Raw genomic sequence first — 24,105 nt, forward strand, 5'->3', positions numbered from 1 at the left:
CAGCATTTTGTGGGGTTTTGTTTGTGTTTTTTTTTTTTTCCCCAGAACAACTTGGTCAAGATGTGTTAAATTCCAGATCAGATCTAGACACAGACAATGCACATAATTTAGTGGAACTTTTTCCTGAAGAAACACCGGTTGAAATTATGCTTGGAAAGGTAATGAATATCCTGAGGTACAGACAAGATTTTCATTAATCTAAGCCTACATAAAATAAATTGCTTTGGCTCTGGTAGGAAATGCTTAAGATCATTTTCATGATCAATTTCAAGCCCACTGGACTTCACTGTATCACAGTTAATTCTTAAAATGAAATCACATGACATTTGCCCTTTCTTTTGATCTATAAAGACTTATTTGAACTGAAGGATTCTGTAGAGATTTACATTTCCCATAATTTAATGCTTTTTTTTTTTGGTCAAACAAAATTTAGTGACAACACAAAAGATGGGGCAGGAAGAATGTCTGGGAAATATTAAAAGCCATATTAAAAAATTGGAGTATGAGAGTCCAGATACTAGTTTTACTAGCATTTATGGCTTCTAGCTATGCATACAAAAGGCAGGTGGACTGAATGCTGAAATTGGTAGAGCACATCTTTGAATGGCAGCACAAGACAGCTTCTCCATGTTTTAGTTACATATTCACCAATATGTGATGGAAACACTTTGGTAAACCACATTATCTAGCTGTCATACAGAGTCTTGCAGTAAAAGGAGACTCAGTAAAATTCTGACCATGCCTGGTTGTGGAACCATGTGTCATGCCAAGTCTTTTCCCCACACTAAACCTCCTAGGGAGCTACTGATCCTGATTCTTCCCTTGCATAGTGCGTTCAATCTAGTTACAAACAAGGTGTAATAGAGTGTTTGTATAGTATGAGTACATACTGCTTCTTTATTTCAATACAATTTATAGCCAGCTATAGTAATGCTGTCAGATTTTCATTAAAAACATGCTGCTTCTTTAGGTTACTGAAGGTGAAATTGGACCCTTCAGCTCAGTCAAACTTCAGATTATATTTGTCCCGGCTATCCCTGGGGATGTGCGGACAGAGTTTGTGATCATGTTTGACAACTCAGACTGCAAACCAGTGAGTGATTTTGTGCAATACTTGCTTCAAAACACTGTAGAAAAAGAGTTTAAAATCCTCCTACTTCTGCTTTTCCCAAGAATTAAAATTGCTCAGAATCCTATATTAGAAACAGGAGAAGGAGATAGAGGAAGATATGTTTATGAACATTATAAGAAATAACAATGAGGTACCATGTGACTATGTATTATGTGGTTTGATGGGAGGTAACTTTGTAACTCATGGCCCTTCTTTCTGTTGCAGTATGGTTATTAAACCTGTAGATTCTCTTAAATTTCTATCCAAATAATCCTGATATTCCCATTTTATCAGACATTATGCTGGAAAACATCTAATGTCCTAGAAAGAAATACAAAAATGTTCTTCTCTATTCCCAACTTACATAGTTTTATTTTCTTTCTGATATATCAGAATTGGAATTATTTAGCATGCAGTAGTGAAACTGATGTGTGAAAGCTGGAAGAGATGATAACTTCAGCATATTTTGATTCCACACTTTATTGGAAGCCAAATTCTGCCTGGGAACAGTTCACAGAAGCTTGCCAAAAAAATAAAGAAAAACTTCCAAGAAGCTCAGGAGGCCAGTCTTGGCTCTCCCCATGGTCTACAGATGGAGTAGTCTACAAAAGGAGCTGCAGGTGCATCCTGCAGACTCCTATGGGTACCCTCTCTTTCAGGGTCATTTTATCCAAGTCTGAGCTATGTGGTCACCGATGTGGTCACTGATGTCAGACCTCAGGTCATTATAGGAGGTACAGCACTGTGCTGCCATTACTATATTTCTTTGCTGGCTAAGCAGCCTGCAGCCTCTTGAGTTTCTGAATTATGGCGCATTCACTTAAGCTAGGTGCAGTTTAAATATTTCTTTTCAATGTCATGGACAGCATGGTATTCATGTTCTCTGTCAAAGAATCCAAAAAAAGTACAATTCTTTCTTCTGCTAGGGCACCATAACATCTAGGTTTTAGTTTACAAATTTTTTTATAGCTTTGCCTAATTAAAGAACCTGTTGCAATATGAATAATAAAATATTTTACTCAGCTGTAGTTTATAGCAGAAATTCTTGCTCTGTCTAGATCAGTAAGACTTTGAGACTAACAAAAATAATTACACTCCTGATTTATGTATTAACAGCTGTGCTTTAGTGCCATTGGAGTTTCTGTTGATGTGCCGGTTTGGGTGCCCAATCCCAACATTGATTTAAAGATCTGTATGTATGACCGACTTTATCAGGATCGCATTGTCATTCAAAGCAGGTGAGCTACCCTTTCATTACCAGCTGCCTTCTATAGCTAAATAATGAGATCTTAAGTCACTAGGTCATGTCTTGAGGTTCCGTTGTGCCAGACCCATCTTGTCATCATAGGAAGCTGAAGAACAGTTTGGTCTTTTCCTTGGCATTTCAGGAGGACAACCTGATTACAAGGTCTCTGAGTTCCACACTTCTGTGGAAATTGGACTTGTGTATCCTACTATCCCAGATTCCCAAGACCAGCCATAGCTATGAAGTATCTGGGTTAATACATGCCCTTCCACACCTACAAGATTCCCTATGTTGTACCTGTTCTGTGGTATATGTGTACCTAGGGAATAGCAACCCCACAGAGTTTCATCATGTGGAATCTGCACACTAAACATTAGGGAGATAAATGTGTCTAAAATTAAGTGCACATTGGGTATAATTGATTCAGCCAGAAATTTTATGAAAGAATATTTTGTTATTTCTCAGCTATTTTACCTTTAATTAAAGTCCATGGGAGACTTACGGTCTGGAAGCCAGCCTCATGCCAACTGTTCTTTATTGGGAAGGTCAATCACCAGTCCTTCCAGACTTGGGATATGATGCTGGACAAATCATGTCAGTCCTTTTGCATTTACTATAAAATGGGAAGGGTACAACGTTTCCTAACTTCTCCTAGCCTACGTAGGCATTAAGCACTGCACCGGAGTGACAGATACCTTGTAAGTACACAGATAGTGACCAAATACCAATTTACAGGGGAAAAAATATCTGGGTGTTTCTGTAGTCCAAGTCAGTAATGCCTGAAGACTGGTTCTGTTTGCACTGTAATATAAAGATCAATATTTCAGCTCATTGGCTCCCAGAGATTTCATGCTATTAGAGAGGGGTTACATGAACTTTTACTCTCTTAATTGTCTTCAGGTGCTGGGTGTCTTCCCTCTACCTAATGCAGTCACTATTGAATGCTTATTTTAAGGTTTGCATTTCTTAGATTCTATTTAAATAGGATTGGGGTGGGTTTGTGGGAGGGTGGGGGAGAGATTGGTTCCGTAGAAGGCATCCATTCTAAACCTCTTACCAGAATTACAGACTGCAGAGACTCTTCACAGTTGGAAAGAAATGAGTAAAGCTGTTATCTCAGAAATTCAGCTTACAGATATGACAAGCACAAGTTGTTATGTAAGTGATTTTACTTGGTCTAGATAACCCAGGGATAAAACTTACAAGTATAGAAGCAGAATAACTCTCCTAATGAAAACTTAAGATTTCAAGGGGATCCCAAAGATAGAAGCTGTCAAATTGCTTAGGCAACACTTCTTAACTGAGGGAAAAATCCTGCTGATCCTTTGCCAAGTTGCACTAAATTAAGAACACTTAATATGTAGTATGCCATCCTTAGTACCTTGGCAAATGAAGTCTTTGATTTATCAACCCAATTCTTCATAGGTAGGAAAAATTGTCTTTGTTACACAGTCATTTGGGCTGAAATTTAAAGTATTTCATGCGCAGGAATATCATGTCTCAACTTTTTATCCTGCAAAAGTAGATAATTTCATCATTCAGTTAGATGTGGTGCCTGAGAAGTTTCTTCCTCTAGTAGCTTTTGAAATTTTCTGTAGCGTATATCAGGAAGAAGATTCCTCATTGTTACATGGTACATGTCAAACCACTTCTCAAACAGACTGAATTTAAACTGCTGAAAATAGCTATAAATTTCTATCAGTCAAGAACAACTTTTTAGGTTAGACTAGTGAGTAGCTGTATTTTAATTGCAATAGTGAAAAATTGGGGAAAGGTAGTCTTGCTAAGGTCTATGGTCTGGAACTCTGCACAGATCCAGAGGCAAGGACAATTATCAGGCTAGCAAAGAAGCATTCAAACTGCTGTCAACATACAAAAAAAGGTAATAGTTTGTCACAATAGCTTTACATGTGAATTGTGTATCAGCTAAAGAATTACTACAGTGCTGTCTGTGAACTAATGCTCGTAGCAACCATTCACTGAAGGAGACCAAAGGTAAGGCTTCCACAGCCCAGCTGAAAAGGCTGCTTGTCTAACCACTGCTGAAATGCTTTAGCTAGTAAGAACTAAAGTTCAGATCCAGTAGGTGTGAAATCTTATTAGCATAACTTCTAGAACACAGATTCTTTAATTAAATGTTAATTAGATACTTAAATAATCCTGCTATTCAGGAATATTCTTGCAAGTTTCTGCTCCAATCCCTAACTAGTTATAGAAGAAAAAAAAAAAAATTTATAAATTGTAGCAAGAGAGTTCTTTAGATTTTTGGGGCAAAATCTGACGCAGACCTGAGGGAGATGATGTGTTAGAATAGCCTTTCGTTCACCACCAGTACACACAAACATCTGACAGAAGCAGAGCAGAAAGAACTTGCCTGTATCTTATTGCTGCTGCAATCTATGACATTGTAGTCTATAGCATAAGTAGATCAAGTTTTCAAGTTAGTTAGATAGCTCTGGCACTTAAGTGCCCCAGCAAGCTCTGTAGAATTGCAAAATGTTAGTTAATAATGGTTTTGGTTTTGATTTGGGTTTTGGGTGGTTTTTTTTCTGGTCACATAGAATACGGTAATCAGGAAGCATAAATAAGCAGCATAAAGGGTGAAAGTGTCTTATTAGAGTCCTGACCAATATAAATCACTTTGAAAAGTAATTTCTTTGGCAGGTTATAATCTGCACTGATTTAATGAAGTAGTATATAGTTCTCTTAGGTTGTCAACAGTCAGAAATCATTCCAGGCTCCCAGTACCACATGCTATAGCTGTTGATTTAGAGCAGACCATCTGGACTGACAGCTTGTAAACCAGTCCAAGAGAAGGAAAATGACAAGCTGAAATATTTGTAAATTGCTTGGCAATTTTGCACATAGGCATAAAATTCCAAAGCAGGGTATGGTCTGTGGCTATCGCTGCATTATAATATGGCCAGAATTCAGTAAACAGTGAGATGTTTCCTAGCTTCCAATATGCCATTCATAGGGCAAAACGATCACAAGTTTTAGCAGAGGACTTGGCAGTACCAGCTTAGCCACACTATGACTTCTAACCCTGTAGAATCTCTGCTGTTAGAGGAGAAGTTACAAGAGATCTGTGAATTCACATTATTTAAAAGAAGTCACCACAGTTTTGGGGCAAAAAACCAAAAGCAGCAGTGCTCTCAGGGCATTTCTGGCATAAGACACCCTTCCCCCCCTGCCCCAAGTTTGAGGGGGTTTTTCCTGCCTGTAGAGGATTAATTTTTGGTTTTGGAGGTTTTGAGATAATTATGATGATTATGAGGATGAATGGAATTCACAAACTGTGTACATATTGATGTTTTAGGTGTATTATGCTCTTTCAGGTTCATTCTTTTGATTCTTCTGACTACAGGCTGGGACATTAAGTGCTTGTTAGCCACTTAAGCAGCATCTAGGTATCCTTGGCCCCACTTAGGGGTCGCTGGTCTTCATTTTTCTGTTTCTCAGACAGAATAACAGGTTTTTATTTGTTGCATCCCACCCTCAACCAATTATTACACAACCTAGATCCAGCATTAGAAGACGACTACTTTTCCATCTTGAGTGGGTTCTGTGCTGCAGCTAGGACCAATTAGGCATCTCAAACATTACGTGAGTCATTTCTGTCGATTCAGATAGAGGGAATGTATGTTAGGAGCAAATAATTAGCTGATATTTCACAGTAATTTGGCTTTGACTTTCCCCTGACCTGACTTACCACTGTGCTGCACTTTGATAATTATGTTCCAATCAGCTGTGTACATTGCTTGAAATACAGCTGGGTTTACTTACAGTACTTCCAAAATCTTGTTTTCTATACTTATCTTAAAAGAGAATACAACTGTGTGATTTTGCTGTAGCAGTTTTACATGCCCTTCATTTTCAAAGAAAGCTTGGAATAGTTACAATCGTAATGTAGAGTAGAGCTGCAAGGGTGTGGCGGGGGGGGACACCAAACTCCAAGAGCAAATGTTGCTGAAGTGGCAGTACGGGTAGCCTCAAAGCCACCTAAGCATGTCTGATCTGTTTGCAGAGCAAAAGCCACACTGCGTTTGAAGTTTGAAGTATGCAAAGAATTGAGTAAGCACATGGAGCTGCTTCCAAAAACAGGTTACATTCAAGCTCAGTCATCCTTCAGTGTGCAATTGAAGTTTCTGCCCAGGTAACCTAAGAACATTAATCTTTTCAGTATTTAAGACAATATCTGTAGGAGGCTGTCAGTGGAAAACCTGAGCAGGTCAAAGTTTTTTTCTTCCTTCTCATTGTAGCAGGCTGGACTTCACACTGCTGGTGTCAGCACAGTCCTAGTCTCCCCTCTCCCTCCCCCTTAAAAGTTGCCAGATGCTCAAGGAGGAAATTAACTTGGATCACATACCTGTGAGGAAATGCTTTTCCTGTGGTGACAGCAGTAGTGTGAAAATCTTAGCAGTTGCATTCCTGGTAGGCTGCTCCCGTTTCTGTGGGGAAGCTATTCTTATACAAGAGAGAGGTTATCTAGGCCAGGTGGCTACTTCATGGATCACTGATTAAATTTCTGGACAAGAACTCCTGTGCTTGCTAATTAAGGTAAGAATGGTTGGGCTTCCTGTTCATCTCTCTCCTACCCGTGTACATTTTTCTCCAAAGTATGAATGTATTGATCTTGAATTTCATATGGCATTTTATATAACATCATTTAAGATGCTAAAAGACTTATCCCAGCACGTTTCTCTTCTCCATTTCATGATACACCTACATATACAAACATAACTCAGTTATAGGAAACAAAGAATTCCAGTTTTTAAAAAATTTAAGTACAAGAGCTCCTGTTGACCACTGTTAATTTTATTTACCTCATTATTGCCATCCTAAAGAATTTAGCGGGACATTTCTTTTCAAATATAAATTAAATGATACAGATCTTAATTCTGGTGTACAGCCAAATACTTCAGCAGCTTCTGCACTGATTGCTGCTGCAAACCTGCTGCTTTTTTCATATAGGTTATCTAGTCCCATTGATGTAAGTATATTTGGATTTTCACTGATGTGCTCAGCATCTCTGGATTCTAAATTGAGAGTCTAATCACTGATTTTGAAATTTTCACCAGGTTAGTATTCAAAGAACTAAAAGTATTTATAGTTCTTCTAACATCTCAAATCCTATCAGATTACAACAGTTACCATTATTATGACATTTTTCAGTTCCTAAACTTCAGATGCTGTAAAGCACTGTTACACTTACTGAGTGGATAGAAGCATAGCTTAGATTTAGAACACTAATCTTCCTTTGAAAAATGGGGAAGCTTCAGAAAGGAGATTTGATGAGATCAAGGCATTTCTGAGACACAAAATAACTATCTGGCTGTTTCAGTATACAGATCAGTTTTAAAAGACCTAACACACAGAGCAGTGAGTGTATGACAGAGAAAGGTGAGCTTGCTACAAGCTGATGTAAAGTACTGCGCTATTTCTGTAAATCCTTCCTCATTGACTTAGTGTTATAAGCTATGTTAATAGAATAGCTATATTAAAAGTAACACAAAAGTAAAAAGAAACACTCATTCAGCAACACTAAGTGAACAGATAGATGACTGAAGGCTTGGGAAGTTCTCCTGAGTATTCTGTGCACACAAATGCTTGGTCAGATGTTACAATACTCATAACTTTCTGGGTGTTTGAAGCAGACATTTTCTGTTCATTTGAAGGCAATATTGTCTAATCTACTGACTTTCAGAATTCCCAAATACCACATCTTTTAGTTTTTCTGCATTTGGAAGTAGTCCTGCAGATGCTGGAAGTCTAAATCTGATTTGTCTTTTATGCTTCTCTTTAATTGCTTTCAAGCATGAAGATGCCATTTTCAGAGAACTATTTGAAGGATTTCAGTATCTTTTCCCCAAGGCAAAACAGCTAATTTAGAGTCCATCACTGTGCACGTACAGTTACAATTATTTTTTTTCCCTCTGGATTATTTAATTTCTTCTGCTATTCTAATGTTCTGTCACAAAGTGAAAGCTGATTGTCATGGTTTAACCCCAGCCGGCAACTCAGCCCCACACAGCCACTCGCTCACTCCCCCCCGGTGGGATGGGGGAGAGAATCAAGAGATTGGTCAGTTGGGGTCAGCTGTCCCTGCTGTGTCTCCTCCCAGCTTCTTGTGCACCCCCAGCCTGCTCGCTGGTGGGGTGGGGTGAGGAGCAGAAAAGGCCTTGACTCTGTGTAAGCACTGCTCAGCAGTAACAAAACATCCCTGTGTTATCCTTGTTTCCAGCACAAATCCAAAACATTGTCCCATACTAACTACTATGGAAAAAATTAATTCTATCACAGCCAAAACCAGCACACTGATACTTTATTGCTACCTTGTATTTAACTCCAGTTCCTATCTCTGAACGAGTTAGCAATACCTTTGAAGATCACCTTCTAAAGTCACATTTCAGACTTGCAAAATAACAGCCAGTAAGATTTCAGATCACCATGGTGACTGGGTGCTATTTATTCATTAACTATTCTTTAACAATACATGAAAAAATTGCATGTAATTCCAGTAGTAGTAGTAGGAACATTATCACTGTGGAGACCTAAGCACAGGAAGCAATTCACTCTGATGCTGTAAGACACTATAAATAGACCAGCAGAGCTAAAAATGCTGGAGCTTTTGTATTGTCTTGGCTTGAAGCTCTGAAATTAAGCTTATGACAGCAAGATGCTTCAGCTACAGAAAACCCACATATTTCTTATAAATTACTAATCTGGTATATAATCAGACACTATCAGTCTCCAAGTTTGTTTCACTTTATGTCTCTGTGCTTTGTGATACAATTGGTTCTGCCTCAAACTGGGTGGTAATTAACTAACATCAATGTCAAAAGGAAACGATTGCCTGGGTTGGGTTGGTTATGTGCTGTGGTTGCAGCAAAGATGCAGAAGGCTTATATTCTGATTATAAAATAAGCTTTAAAATTTTCAGAATTTTAAATGACTGGATGGCATTTTAAAAAATGATAAACGGATGCAGACCTCTGTGAATGACTCCCTTAAACTCCTGTGTCCAAAATCCTGTCTTTAAAAAAAAAAAAAATCCAACATTAACATACAAGGTCAATTATTCTAACTTCATTGCTAGACACCCTTGCAATCCGTGCATACCTGCTGAGAGCAGATTTTTTGGAGGTATGCCATTCTATGGGAAACCTGTGACAAGTCCATAATATTTCTGATCTGACTGCATCTTCTTTTTCTTGGTCAGAAGGTGGAACTTCGTAGGTCACTAATTTTTGATTGGCATTTTCTTCCACCATCTTCCCTAATATTTGCATATATCGTGCATACAAGATTTTAGTTAGACTTCACTTCAGTGAAGCCTTGGAGTTGATGCTTAACCAACTATATATGTGAATACTCCTATTTGAGCACAAATACTGTGTTAAGATTAAAAGCTGTGAATGATAAAACTTTTAGACCTTAAGTAACAGGTTTGGTTTTTTTCTTTTTGTTCAGAAATACATCCATCAAAAGTATATTATTCCCCTTAGCTAGAAAATAGTAAAAATATTTTCATGAAACTGAAGGTACCTTTTGATTTCTAGGTACTCTCTTCCTGAAGATGCAGGGAGCTATTTTAATGAAGAGACAAGAATTCTGGAAGTTCCAGTGACAATACTGATTGTGGATAAGGTTAGTGATTTTTATTATGTTGGTTATCAGACTGACAATAGATGTAAATTATTTTAGTGAATGGTCACTTAATGATCCCTAATCTTAGATTAATTCTTTACCAATTGAAGTCCTATGGTAATAGTAAAAGGTGCTTAAAGTGATAACACAGACTTCATAGTTTCTTCTTGTCAGCAAGTTTACAATACAGAAAGTTAAATCCTTTCTAGTTAGTGCTCATCTATTCCCCAAGTAGTTTATTTTGTACCAGAGAGTTATCAGATACCATAGCACAATCTTTTTATTCTGATCTGTACTGCAGATGTAGCATATTCTTAGAGTTTACATTTCCTAGAGATGCAGGTGTGATTCCATTCTAGCATATGGAATTTGAGATACAGATCTTTTTTTTTTTTTTTTTTTAAATTTTGCTTATCAAAGAGGCGTTTCCTATTGCTTATTTTGGGAGAACAATGAGGCTGAAGTTCTGAAGATGGATATGTTACATTTACATATGTTATTGTCAAGGAATAGAGTAGAATAACTTTTTTGCAGTTAACTTTTTGGATGACATTTCACTTAAACCCTGTCTTACAATGCCACAGATGGAGGTTTTTATCCTGTGCTCTTGCATTTGTTTCAGGCTAAAACAGTTAATTTTACTGTCCATGCAATTGTTACTACTTCTGATTTGCAAATCAGTCCAGCACAAATCAATTTTGGATACTGCACAATCTATGAAGCTGTGCAGGCAAATGTCATGCTAACAAACAAATCCATCTTGCCACAAGAGTTTGGATTTGTGGGACTTCCAGAGGTATGTAGTTATCCCCCACACACCTCTTCTTGTATCAAAATATATTTCATTATTATGAAAACATGTTTCAATGTGAGTGTAAATAAATCATGACTGGTTCTTGCAAACCCGTGGAAATACTTCTGCCTGCAGCACTGTGGAAACACGCAGATTAGTTCTGGTACTGGCTTGTGTAAATTTCATCTTCTTATACCCTAAGCATTTTCTGAAAATATAAACATCTTCAAGGACATTTTACTATTCTCACGTACATAACATTATTAGGCTAACTTTATCCTATTAGAATACCTATTTTTTACACCAAGAAATCTACTAACAGAATATCTGGTGCACTTTTTCTTTCAGACTCACAGGTCGCTTATACGACTAAATAAAACAGGCTTAGGGATGTTGCTTTGGCCTTGAGGCTGAGGAATATCGCACAGTTTGCATCCAAATGCCTGAACACTTTGTCTTTAAAGCAGGATGGCCATGTCCAAACTGCTTATTGGGAATCATTCCCTGAACCATGCCTGGGTATTTTCTGACTGTAAGTTGATGTGGAAGCTAAATTAATCACAGGAGCTGCCAGTTTCGTGTGGGCTAGGTCTACTGAATTTTTTTTTTTCTTTTTTGCAAAAAGTTAGCTGTTCGAGCTTCATAATAAGTGATGATCACAGTGTGAAACGGTTTGGCATATTGGAATCGGAGCTAGAGGAACCTGACATTTAATTAGGCATTCTCCCTTTCTCTGCTGTTTTAGGGATTAAAATCGAGGAGTTAGCTAGAAGAAATTGGCATCTTCAGCTTCATTAAAACTTTACTTCACAGCATGTGTTTCATGATTAGCTTAAAATGTGATGGGGAGACATTCTTGAATCATCATCAACTCAAACCAATATACATTTGTAGATATTAAACTGTTACTTGTCACTGTGGTATCTGCACATCATACAGGAATCAGCTCTTCAAAGATACAGGGGGAACTGTTGAGATTTTTATCATATTTCATTCAGTTGTCTATGAAAAGTATGTCCCTATGAAATAAACATCATTAGGGAAAGGTGATTACCATAGATGGTAAGAAGCTGGAGAAGAGATTCTACTAAAGTCTGAGTTAATGGATTTAATGCCTTTCAAGTTACTTTGAGATTAGAAATCTGTACATCAGTCAGACACTAGTCACTAACTCAGATGAAAGCTGCTCACTAGAAGGTTTCTGTTTTCCTGACACTTGTACATTTCATAACAAACTTTTCATATCTTGCCAGTAATGTCTTATTTTAATTTACTAATAATTTGATAATTTAACTAATAATTTCTTATTTTAATAACAATAATTTCTTATCCTGCCATTTTGAAGTTTGTTGAAATTCAACCCAATGACGGACTTGGAATTCTTCTTCCCCTTGAAAGCCTGACATTGGACATAATCTTTAAAGCTAACAAGGCAAAAGAGTACAGCTTTGAACTAACCTGCAAGTCGGAGATTAATAGGTATGTTAAGAAACTGATTGAGTAGTAGGTAATCCAGAAGTCTAAATCACACTGGATTTCCACTGTTAGGCTAGTTCAGAAATGAAATCCCTGCCTACTTTGAAGACGTAAGGCTAGGATAAAAATGTGAGGCAGGTAGGAATTCTCCAGTTGACAAGAGTTGCTCAATGCCTGTTAGTTTCATCCTTCGTTTACATGTCTGTCTTTACTGAGATGACTTTTCCTGTCCCACCTGAAATTTATCCTTGTCACATATCCAAGCTGCAAGTTCGCCCCAGGTCGTCTTAACCTGCAATGTTCTGCATGCTTTTTCAGCAGAATTACTGAAGGATTTTTTTTGTAAAAATGCTTCATACATTAAGCTAATGCTATTAAAATAATTATGGCATAAACTTTGATTTGACTGGATATATTTCCAGAAGTTCACAGAGGAAGAAGTCAAGTAGGAACTCTAGCCAATTGTGCATTAAAAATAGATAGTATTATTGTTCTTCTTTAGGCAAAATTCCCATTGCAGGCTTGAAATTCTGCTTAAATAGGGACTACAGGATTAGTTCCCTATTTTCCGGGCTGATTAAGAGACTATTTTATGCTGAGACAATTTATCATGTGTTTATTTTTAGACAATTCAAGCTGTCATGCAAAGCAGTTGGAGTCCACCCACCTCTTGAATTGTCTCATTCCTTAGTTCGGTTTGCCGCAACAGCTTTGAACAGTGTGTCTACAGCAACACTGTACGTGTTGAATTCCCATATGAGTGTCAACCACTGTACTCATGCTGTCCCAAGAATTGGCAATGGGGAAGTTGCCCCTGTTGGACCCACTTCATTTGAATTCCGTGTGCCAGAAGACTGTCCAGTGACAATTACACCTTCTGTTGGAACTGTGTTGCCTGGGAAGGTAAATTCACTTTAAACATCGAGTGTTCTGCCAAATCTTTTGGTCGTCTACATCCCTACAAATGCTGTCACTTGTAAATGAAGCTCAAAATGTAAATTATTATTAGAACAGCTGGAATATTTTGTATTGTTTGAAATAATGTTTTAAATCGGACATGAGGGGTTAACCATAAAATCTGGCTAATGCTTTATGGGAGTTTTCACTCTGAATGTTCTTTCCCCAGTGTTGCCGTTATGATTTATTTGAAGAATGTTTAAATATCAAAAATATTGGTCATGTAAAACCAGCCCACCATAACATAATGGACTTCCAAAAAAGCTGCAAGTGGCCTTATCCTTAGGATCATCTTACTCACGTGGAAAAAAAATTGTATTTTATTTGTTAATTTTTTGCTGTCATGTATATGCTCCTATTGAGCTTTGTAGGCATAACACATGTATGAGGGCTGAATTTTGCTTATCATTCTTGTGTATGCTCTCACGCTCCCAGAAAAGCTTGATTCAAGTGTCCTTCAGACCAGCACTGTCAGATCAGCTAATCAGAGAAGAGGCAGTTCGGAGGCTTTGCAGAGCAGCTGCGACAGGGGCAGAAATACAAGTAAGGAATACTAAGAACTAGCACATGCTGTTGGTCTGTTACTTCCAGATATTTGTTTTGGATGGTATTTTTATCATAAACTATTTGCATATTAATGAAGCCTAAACTCATGATCCTCCTAAGACCTGCCTATAAAGGACAAGAGTATGACTGTACTGTTGCACTTAATGTGTAGTCTGTTCACTGAGCAATAAATTAATTTCATGCTAACAATTTCAAAAGCGTTCCTAGAGGATTTTCTTGCAAATGCTAACTGCAAGTACTCTTAAAAAAAAAAAAAAAATTATACTTCTTGCAGATTTACAGCACACGTGGACTTTATATGCAATGCTGTGGGTCAGTTAATTTATGTGAGCACCTATGGTTGTCTTTAATTATGAGATAGAGGTAAAATTCCCATGAGAGACAGAGTCTCTTACTCGTCTGCTCCAGTAGGGGAACTCTTTTGTTAAGATGGGGTAAAATATGTCAATTTCAACTTAATTTTACATTATTAGAAATGTATGTAACAACTACTGTATCTATGGCTTGTTACCGTGATCCTACTGCTGTTACCTTGTTTCATGCATTCTGTCACCTCTTAGGTTCTGTATTCTTGGGCCAGGGACTGGGTATTTGTAAATTGATGTCTTGATCGGGTTACTGGTGATCATCCTCAGTCTATAATGTCTCTGTGTGTGTATTTACAGAAAAGGAAGAAAGATGAAAAGAGAGAGGGAAAGAAATTAAGCATTTCGATTACCAGACAGCAGTCTTCCAGACAGCTTGTAAGGGATGGAGACAGTAAATACCTGACTTCTCTATATAGTTCTGAACAACCAAAATCCAAAGACTTAAAGCCTGAGTAAGTCAGCAAAAGCATCTTGTACTACATAGAAACATTCTCTTCATAAGTAGTTGTAATAAATCTATTAAAACCTATAGGTAGACAAGAAAGCAAACTGTAGAGAAGAAATAGCTTTAGCGATGTTGCAAAGGCTGTTTCCAAAATTAGTACTGCTTTTAAGCCACGCAGCTGTACCCTCTCATGTAAGGCAAAGAATCCCTTTATGCATCAGAGGGATTGAAGACTTCAAAGAATATATCAGAAAGCATGAAATGTGGCTGTATGGGTAAATTTGGCTGAACCAGCAAGGGTATTATTTTAAAGGGCAACTAGAAAGCTGAACTTGGTTACCAAAAGAAACTACTACTAATACACCTTTTCTGAATAGGTCTGACAGAGCTGAATACATTCAACCCAGATGGAAGCCATCTGGTGGCCCACATCCATGGCTATGGGTTAATTTTTTTTTTTTTTGAGGGCTTACACAGTCCATCATATTAGTCATGGTCATCAGTCCTGGAAATGTAATGATGCTGTAAAATGTGCATTTTAAATAGTCATTTTACAATATGTGTACCTCAGTGAGAATTCACATTAATAGCATGTGCTATCTAGAAGTTTGGATTCCTAGATGCAAAATCTGATACTTGAGGTCCCTTTTTTAGCATATAATTCAACTTTTTAGAACCACACTTCTGTCTAATCTGAGGAATTTAGAAGTATTTGGAAGTAAATACATGCTTAAACACCAGGCATTTGGCTGTACTGGATGTTAGATATTTTTGACTAAAATCCCACGTTCATTGCAATCCATTAATTATAGTTTTAAAATACTTGCAGTACAGGTCATAAAAATAAAATTTATATTTTAAAATTCCCATTATGAAGTATTGTTTGGCATATTGCATTACAGAAATGTGACCATGTGTGTTTACATATCATTGAAATAATGTAGAAGTACTGGAAGACACTGGAATGCTTGACGTATTCAACATAAGGAAATCGTGTTGAGGATTTTGCAATCTTTAGTATAACATCTATTATCTGGGTTTATAACTTTTATTCTCTTTTGGCGAGAAAAGCAAACCACTTAGTAGGGTGGGTCCATTACTGTGTATCAAGACAGTTGCTTAGTTTCACTTTTATGTTCAATTTTGTAATGTATGATTAAGAAACATTAAGCACAAATAGCTCAGTAGGTATTTATTTGATTTTTTTTCCTTGCTCTCTCACTTACTGAGATGATCCTTATTCCTGGATTTTCTAGTTCTGATGCTTATATGGCAGCCCAGGCTTTCCTGATGAGGAATTTCAGTGGGAGGTTTGAAAAATACATCATACCGTGCTTTGTTGCAAGTGGACATATTGATGAAAAGAAAGGCTCTGAAAACTTAAGCTGCAGGTATTTGCAATTAGATATTTGCAATTCATGATAGCTCAGAAATTTGAGGGCGAAATGGTGGGCATGTTAATTTATTAATTGGGGAGGAAATTTGTTTTCTCATCTTAATTACTTCATAGGTCCGTGGTAGAAACTCATGCTTACAACCCACTAGTTGCGTAAGAATCGAACACATGAATATCAAAGCAGCTTAAAGAATAATTGTATGAAAAATTTAAGCCAGCTGTAATTCATCTTTCTGCTTAGGCATACACAAAAAAATCAGCCACCAAAAATTACGTATTGTTTTGTAATACCAATGTAATGATATCCTGTGATATGAACAGAATAAGAACGGATTTCTGACAACGGTTTTTATTTCTGTACGATCCAAGAGCAAATGTCCTTTTACTATCTCTCTAGCCCTTACAACACTTTGTATTTGGAGATGCACTGCCCAGCTGTAGCACCGTCTGTTGTGGTCACTTCAGATAATGGAAAAAACACAGTCAATTTTGGTGATGTTGCAGTAGGTATGAAATTTGAATTCAAATTTTGATTTTTTTCTGTATGATGTTAATTTCTTCTGAGCATGGTTTTGCATTTTCTTTTACATTGTTCAGTTGGTTTTCAAAAGTCAATATAAAAATTAGCCCTGTAATAGGTGGAAAATTAGGAGCCTATCTGGCCAGCTGAGGCATGTAAAAAAGCATCCCAAAACATGGAATCGGAAGCTCTACAAGTGACTGTCCAAATTTGAAAGTATTTTGGTGAGCTTTGACTAGTGTATTAGCCATAGAAACAGAATGAATGTTTGGCCCAGGTAGAAGCCTGAGTAAAAAGGAGGAATGGTAATGCATGAGTGAGCATCATCACTTTTTGAAATGTTTTCTTTGTTGTCAGGCCACCGAATGATTAAGCAAATTACAATACAAAATATCTCCCCAGAGAAGCTGGAAGTATCCTTGTCTGAACATGTAAGTTAATCTGCCATTCAGCTTCTGTTTAATTTGACTCTTTATCTGTAGGAGGAACTGTTTGACACTAAAGCAAATAGGAGGTAGCAGATTTCAGACTTAATACACATCTTTCAGAGTGAGGCAGGAGGTGATGTAAAGAATATATTGGACGAGCCTAGGTGACCCTCTGGAAAGCTAATTCCATTTCACCCTTTTAACTGGAAATAATTCTGCCAAACTTGAGAAGCACTTAACCACTTTCTAAAGAGTATAAGGTACTGATGACAAAGCTAGTTTCAATACAGTATGACGTACGTGTGAAACACAACCAACAACTCAATCTTTGCACAATGCTTCTCCGAATTTCTGAGTACCTTGTAAGAAGAGGCTACTACACTGGCTTGTCTGGGTTAAGCTGTGTGGGATAATAGAGGAGAAGGCATGTCCTGGATCTTAGGGTGTTAATGACCCGTTCCAGGCAAAACCTGAAAATGGAGTTCATGGAGGTCTTATTAACCAGAAAAGGATCTTGCAGCTATTTGAATTCTGTGGGGAAAAAAAATAATTGGATTAGTTCTTCTTTTCTCTGAGTTAGTTATTGATCTCTGAAAAAGCTTATAGATGGTTAGTTTATACATCTTTGGTGTGAACAATACTTAGAATCTGTTCTTATATCTCTTTCCCCAATCTTTGCTTATAAACTTTTTTCCTTGAGTTGCACTATTTTAGCTAGGATTCTCAGTTCTGAATCCCAATGGTCCCTTCCTGTTGGTCAGACCAGTTGGAATGCTTGAGCCGGGTGAAAATAAAACCCTCATCATCTCTTTTTGTCCAAATGAGAGTAAATGGGTGAGTAAGAGATACAACAGTAATGGGGAAAAAGAGGAGGAGATGGAGAGATGTAACAGGCTGTGTAATATACACATATTACTAACTGGGATGAGGCTGTATAATAATAAGAAAAACTTCATTGCCTGTGCATAGCCCCTCCCAACATCTGGATCTTTGTCTATGCAATAAATCCAGAAGTTCTGTAGTAATGGCCCACTTACGGGAGGGGGGTCAGTTGGAGGGGTGGAGGACATTTTCCTTCAGCAAAGGGCTAACACAGCCATCCTTTTGGCAGTTTTTTGAAATGCTGGACATCCGGACAGCAAAAACCAATCTAACCCTAAGTATCACTGGTCGTGGGGTGATGCCATCAATTGTTTGCTCTGTGGAAGAAGAACTCAATATGGGATATGTCATAGCCAGAGAGAAGGTGACTTCCACGTTCAAGGTAAATCCCTCTGTGTTGAACCAGAAAGCACAGTAATGCAGCAAAATAAATTCAGCCAGTTCACAAACTATGAACCCTACAGCCTTGAGAATCAATTTTCTTAATGAAAACGCTGTTGTGTGAATTAATGTCATCAGATACAGAACACTTCCACACTGACCCTGCGATACTCCGTACAACTAGATTCACTTTCACCAACAAGGGACAAAGATCAGCAGAGACTTCCATTGTTTATCACGTCCTCTTTGCAGAGAACAGAGTTTGTTGGTAAACTTGTTTTTTTTTCTCTTTTTCTTTTCTTAAAGACTCATGAAGTATAAAGTAGCATTACTTTGTCCTGTTAGATCTACACAACTGTCAATACATGGGGCATCACATCACTGAAATTAAAGACATAATTTTGTTTTCCCCCAATAGGAGCTGTACTAATTCTTTCAATATGTGTAGCTGTAAATTTATGCAGCCTGAGCAAATAAAATATCCACAAGTAAGGAGATACTAGTGTCTGAATCTAAATATTACCCCCACAGTAATTGCATATTAAAGATTATATTTAGGGATGTCCATCTCTGTAAAACCACGTTAGAATATAGGAAGGGTTTGGTGATGCTTCTTCAGTTCCTCTAGATATAAATGCATTAAACTGATAGATGGATTTATCCGGTATTTCTAACACCCTGTTTTGCCGCAAAACCATGTGTCAGGTGTTACTTATTTGCTACTCCAACAAAAATTAAATGGGTTTAAAATATATGAAGAAGTAAAACGGAGCTGTCCTCTTTCCTTATTCGTATCCTCATTTTTATTTACCAGGAACACAGAACTATAATGGCTTAAGTGTGTTCAGCATCTTTCCAACAGAAGGAGAAATTGTTGCTGGGAAGAGTCAGGATTTTATTGTTACTTTCAGTCCTGATCATGAAAGTCTGTACTATTCTGACCGTCTCAAGGTGGTGCTCTTTGGCAAGGTGAGACAATCAAGATACCTGGATTATGAAATCCAAGTCTAAATGTGACCTACAGTGATTTTGATCAGCATTTGATCAGGGTCTTACTAGGAGTTTGAAATAATTATATCTAGTGGACAGCATTTGTAGACAGAAATATTATCTTTATTAGAGTAACTGATGTAGGTAGGCGATGGCAGGTTTGGGGCCCACTGACTTTTTTCAGGTTTTAAATATTCAGTTATTAATTCATAACAATAGTGACTTGGGATTCAGTCCTATCTTCTGCCCAGCTGTCCACACTGTGTAAATGAGACGCGATGGGAGCTAGGTTGCTGCCGCACTGCTGACCGCAGCTCCGAGGGGGTTCTCTGCAAGTAGCATTTAATGGCAGTGGAGAGAGGAGCTACACCTGCACAGTGCAAACTGACAGGGGCACTGAGTACCAGGAAGCTGCTTCTGCAGTCGCTCAACATGGGGAAGGAGGTCTCCATCTGTAGAGCAGCAGTTGAGCTTAGATGGAGCCCAAGTCAGGATATACAGGCTGGCGGCACAGCAGGCGGCTTTGTGCCGCGTTCCAAACGAGAGTGACCAAACGTTAATGAGGAGTGCCAACTAGTGACCATCAGCAGGCACTGCAGACACAGAGCAGAAACTGGTAGCGAGCAAGCAAGTGCTGTTTCTCTCCTTGCAAGTTTTGTATCTCCAGATTATCTTTGGAATTGCAGTTAAGAATGCAAATCGGATTAAGCTGGAGAATGGAGACTGGTCCTAGTTCACAAACTTTAGCCAAGTTTGGCAGCAGATAAGTTTTGCCTCTTTTGGTGGCTTTAGTATAAATAGTTTGTCCAGTCCCCTCCTGAGGCACATATTCCAAGAATGAAAGGTTGTTTAAAACAGAAGTGCCTGAGTGGACAAGACAAGGGAAGATGCAGATTCTTGCATTAAAGTACAGGGCTTCTTAGCATTTATATAGGCAGATGATGTAATAATTTCTATGCAACTGATGCTGTTGTGTCAGTATTCCTGTTATATCAGTACTTAAGCTGTCACCTGCATTTGAAGCATTCTTCTCTTATATAGAAAATAGCCCATGTGATCCACCTAAAGGGTGCAGCAAGAGATCATCCAATGTTCGTGGAAGGGGGAATTCCACTAGATGTGCCCATTGAGTCCTTGGCTGTTACATCAGCTGTGTCATCGCAGGAAACACTAAAAGGAGGTAATGTGCTACCGCTTACACTTTATTACAAAACAGTGAGGGATAAGACATGGGCATGTTCCTCATCCTTTAAGAAAAAGTAAATGAAAGGTAACTTTTCCAGAATCAGAACAAATAATCATTATGGTATAGCCTATATTTGTAACACAAAAAAAAAATGCAGGAAACTTTCTCTTAAGGAAAGATTTTATATTAATTTTAATGCAGTTATATCTTAATGACGATCTTCTATCTTTGCAACTTACCTTGCAAAAAATGATTATAATTTAATACTACTACAAAGTATTAAGATGTATTTGCTTTCTGCCACTTCTGACTTGTATTAAATGTTTATAAAGTTATTTCATATATAATAACATATCCTGGATTCTCCTGATTGTACTGTTATGAAACAGACACACTTTCAGGGGTTTGAATTTATCCTTCCTTAATTTCTTTGGACAGGATCTGTGTTCAGAGATGGTATATAAGCAACTTCTAGCTCCTGAGCTATAAATAAATCCAAGCACATATCACGCACAAGTAGGAATATAGTACACACAGTGTGCCATGGGGCTAGAAAACAAGCATGAAACTTGATAAACGATTAACAATTACAGTTTGCAATTGCAAATTATGCAAAACCTCCTTTTGCTTAATTCTTCACTAACTCTGTAAGAAGGATCTCCTTATCTATGCCAACTCATGAATTTGCCACAACATCACTTTGTTTTGAACCATCTTGGTGTAATTTATGCTTGTTGCAAATTGATAATTGCTCAGTTCTGACTGTCTCAAAGTTTTTGATTCATATTTGTTTAGAGCTACAAGAACCAGTGAAGTCCATTCTCCTCATTCTGGAGTACATCGAGGGAGAGAGTTCTCCAGAGCCAGCAATGACAGAACTGAAAGTTGGAGCTATACAGACAGCTCAGTTTGCATCTAAGAAGGTGAAGAAAATAAAAAGTGCTGCTTTATGTTGGATGCTGTAAGGAATACTGACAAATGGCTACTAGTTATTTCTGTCAAAAATTCAGGGTTTTCAGGGGTTCTGATAAACTTTACATTATAAAAGCTTCAGTGTTTAAAAAGAAAAGATTATTTTTCAGGGGCTAATATGAGGAATTAGCATTATCATATTAAGTCAGCAACAAAATTAATTTAGCAGTTTGCTTCCCTAATTCTGAAATACAGAACTGTGAGCACAGAACTGAATTACAGGTCTGATCCTGTTATTTTAGTGTAGTATTTTGTGACAACTTGACACAATGAACAAGATGGATACTTGCAGTTTCAAAGGGCAGAAGCAATTTGGCAAGCAATAGGCCCACATATAGCATCTGGGCAATGCAGCCTTTAATAAGCAGTCATTGTGTTTGAAGGAGCAGAACTGGCTGTAATGAGGGCGTGTTGTGCGTGTCTCTCGTAGAACATGGAGTTCAGTTTCGATAGCCTGCCACTCCTGCAGCAGAAGGGATTCACCGTTGACTCTGTGAAGGGAACGGTTGAGCGTGGGCAAGTAAAACGCATCGCTGTTTCTTGGGTGCCACCTGCTGACTTCGATGTAAGTTACAGTAGCTACAGCGTGTTGCTGCTTACGCTGGAAGTGTGCGGCAGCTGTCTTCAACTTGCAGGAGCAATACAAAAGCTGACTTTGAAGATGTCAGCAGTACAGGCTGCTTTGACACATCAGCATGATGGAACACACGTAGTTAGCAAAGGGAGTATAGGCTGGCATAAACACTGATATGAGAATAAAAGCAGGAACAATATGTATGATTTGAAGGCTTGCTACCTCATGACTGACTTCCATTCATCAGCGTGATGAAAAGAACAAGCAGTAGTGACTTGCATCTTACAGAACTTAGAATAACTTCTTACAGGTCACTGCATTATGTAGCACCAAAAGGCCAAAATGCTGCTGCTGTTAACTAAAAGACACAGTTTTGATCACACTGAAGTGAGCTTTTTAATGCCCCCTGTGCAAGAAAACCTGCAGTCCTGCTGATGCAGAACTAAGTTTACATGGATCATTCTGCTACAGCGCTCACATTTCTTTTGGCTGTGGGCTGCCTTTCCTTTGGTATGTTCCTGGAAATCAGTGGGGCCTTTTTGATTTTTCCCGCTTTATGAACTGCTTTATGAACCCTGTTGCCCTGGCTGCTTCTCCCTTTTTGTATTGCAGAGTCTAGGTATGAGGTCCAAACATCTCTACAGGGCTGTGATTGCCCTTCCTGAATCATCTTCTTGGGCATTCATGGAGACTGAAAGAATTTACTCCCCTGCTTTTTGTTGTGAGCTGCGTGTGGGATGGCAGAATGAGTAGCTTGTTACAAAATTAAAAGGTTGCTGCTATCATGTGCAGAAAGAAGGCAGTAGAGTTCCTGGCCTGATGTATCAGGTTGATATCGTGCCTCTTGGTAACCGCTGGTTATTACACAAGATATAACACTAACTGATGGCTAACAGGATCCATTTCTTTCCCAACCCTTGCTGCAGCATACTTTGTTGCTGCTGTGCCCAGTTGTCATGGTTGTAATGTGGTGACGATATCTGTAGCACTCTGGAGATAGAATGCTTAGTCATTGCTACTTCACTTACTGCAGTATGAGCATTGCGTGAAAATATAAAAGAGCCAACACAGTGGGAAGAGAGGTAATCTATAGCTATAACTGGTACATCTTACAATGGAGATGTAAAATACATAGTTTAGAACTTGATCAACTAATCTGTTCTATGTAAAAAAAAAAATAGGTTGGTTTTATGTGTGGATTTTTTTTTGTAGGCCGATGACCCTCTGCTTGTGACAGCCCTCCTGACCTTAAAAGATGACATTAAGGAATCTTACCGAATCTTCTTCATGGCAAAAGTTGTGTCTGCATATGCTCCCACTACGTGAGGGACCCAAGCTAAATGGAAAGGAAGATGGAGGCTTATGTTACTGGGAAATCAGTGGATTTCAGTTGAAACATGGAAAAAATTTGAGATTGTTGCAAATATGTGAGGGCAGCAGGGAAGCGGGAAGGAAGGTGACATGTAATATTTCTGCTTTTTTCCCCACAATAGTCTATATAAACTCTGGTTCCACTAGATTAATTTTTAAGCTGACTCTGACAATAATCTTGTGGTAGAAGAAAGAATTAATGAGGGGCCAAGTAGATACATCTGCTGTTAACCACAGTGTCTTCCAAAGGAGGGCATTCCCTCAGGAGGAGTATCTTTTTTACATCTACATGGGTGAGTTTCAAACAATGTATCTTTTTCCAATTTCTGATGCATTTTAATAGATTTGGAAAATCCTTGGGTTCTTCCCTCTTAAGACCAGAATAAAGCTTCTTATTCAAGCCTCCTTCAAATTATTTGGGCAGTCGTCCTTACAGTACACTATGAAATCTTCCTGATGACACATGGTCAAAGAGGAAATCGTGACCATGCTGTTCACTGAATCGCTGGATATGGTTAGACACTCGCCCTAGATCATGGCTGTTCAGGAACTTTGTATTTCTACACTTGCTTTCCTCTGAATTCTGACTAAAAGTAGGTATCTGTCTGTTACGGGGGAAGTTGGAGTGCCCTGCAGGTATAACTTCTCTCAGGAAGCAGTAGCTAGTTCAGGGAAGAGAAAAGTACAGAGGCACTACACTATGGAGAATGAAGGGACCAGGAAGTTAGCAGAAATCTAGAAACATAATCTTTTAAATCTTATATCATGCTCTTGCTTGAATCACAGTAAGTC

At 38.1% G+C, this 24,105-nt stretch overlaps 2 protein-coding genes across 5 annotated transcripts in view; one reads left to right on the forward strand and one right to left on the reverse strand.

Annotated features, from left to right (window-relative positions):
- The window catches only part of CFAP74 (cilia and flagella associated protein 74), a 48,864-nt gene extending 24,868 nt beyond the window's left edge, over positions 1-23,996 (forward strand). The window contains exons 18-38 of the mRNA XM_075172291.1: positions 46-158; positions 971-1,093; positions 2,228-2,349; positions 6,385-6,513; positions 9,920-10,007; positions 10,630-10,803; positions 12,146-12,279; positions 12,903-13,179; positions 13,669-13,776; positions 14,466-14,620; positions 15,870-16,004; positions 16,407-16,516; positions 16,887-16,942; positions 17,672-17,791; positions 18,069-18,221; positions 18,359-18,488; positions 19,035-19,189; positions 20,252-20,390; positions 21,192-21,319; positions 21,799-21,933; positions 23,155-23,996. Coding sequence (XP_075028392.1) covers positions 46-158; positions 971-1,093; positions 2,228-2,349; positions 6,385-6,513; positions 9,920-10,007; positions 10,630-10,803; positions 12,146-12,279; positions 12,903-13,179; positions 13,669-13,776; positions 14,466-14,620; positions 15,870-16,004; positions 16,407-16,516; positions 16,887-16,942; positions 17,672-17,791; positions 18,069-18,221; positions 18,359-18,488; positions 19,035-19,189; positions 20,252-20,390; positions 21,192-21,319; positions 21,799-21,933; positions 23,155-23,268 — 2,798 coding nt within the window. The 3' untranslated portion in view covers positions 23,269-23,996. The remainder of the gene's footprint in view (positions 1-45; positions 159-970; positions 1,094-2,227; positions 2,350-6,384; positions 6,514-9,919; positions 10,008-10,629; positions 10,804-12,145; positions 12,280-12,902; positions 13,180-13,668; positions 13,777-14,465; positions 14,621-15,869; positions 16,005-16,406; positions 16,517-16,886; positions 16,943-17,671; positions 17,792-18,068; positions 18,222-18,358; positions 18,489-19,034; positions 19,190-20,251; positions 20,391-21,191; positions 21,320-21,798; positions 21,934-23,154) is intronic.
- GABRD (gamma-aminobutyric acid type A receptor subunit delta) overlaps positions 1-24,105 on the reverse strand; it is a 112,010-nt gene that overhangs the window by 52,983 nt on the left and 34,922 nt on the right. The gene's annotated exons all lie outside the window — the stretch shown is intronic.

Source organism: Calonectris borealis, chromosome 23 (genome assembly GCF_964195595.1).
Source record: "Calonectris borealis chromosome 23, bCalBor7.hap1.2, whole genome shotgun sequence".
NCBI lineage: Eukaryota > Metazoa > Chordata > Aves > Procellariiformes > Procellariidae > Calonectris > Calonectris borealis.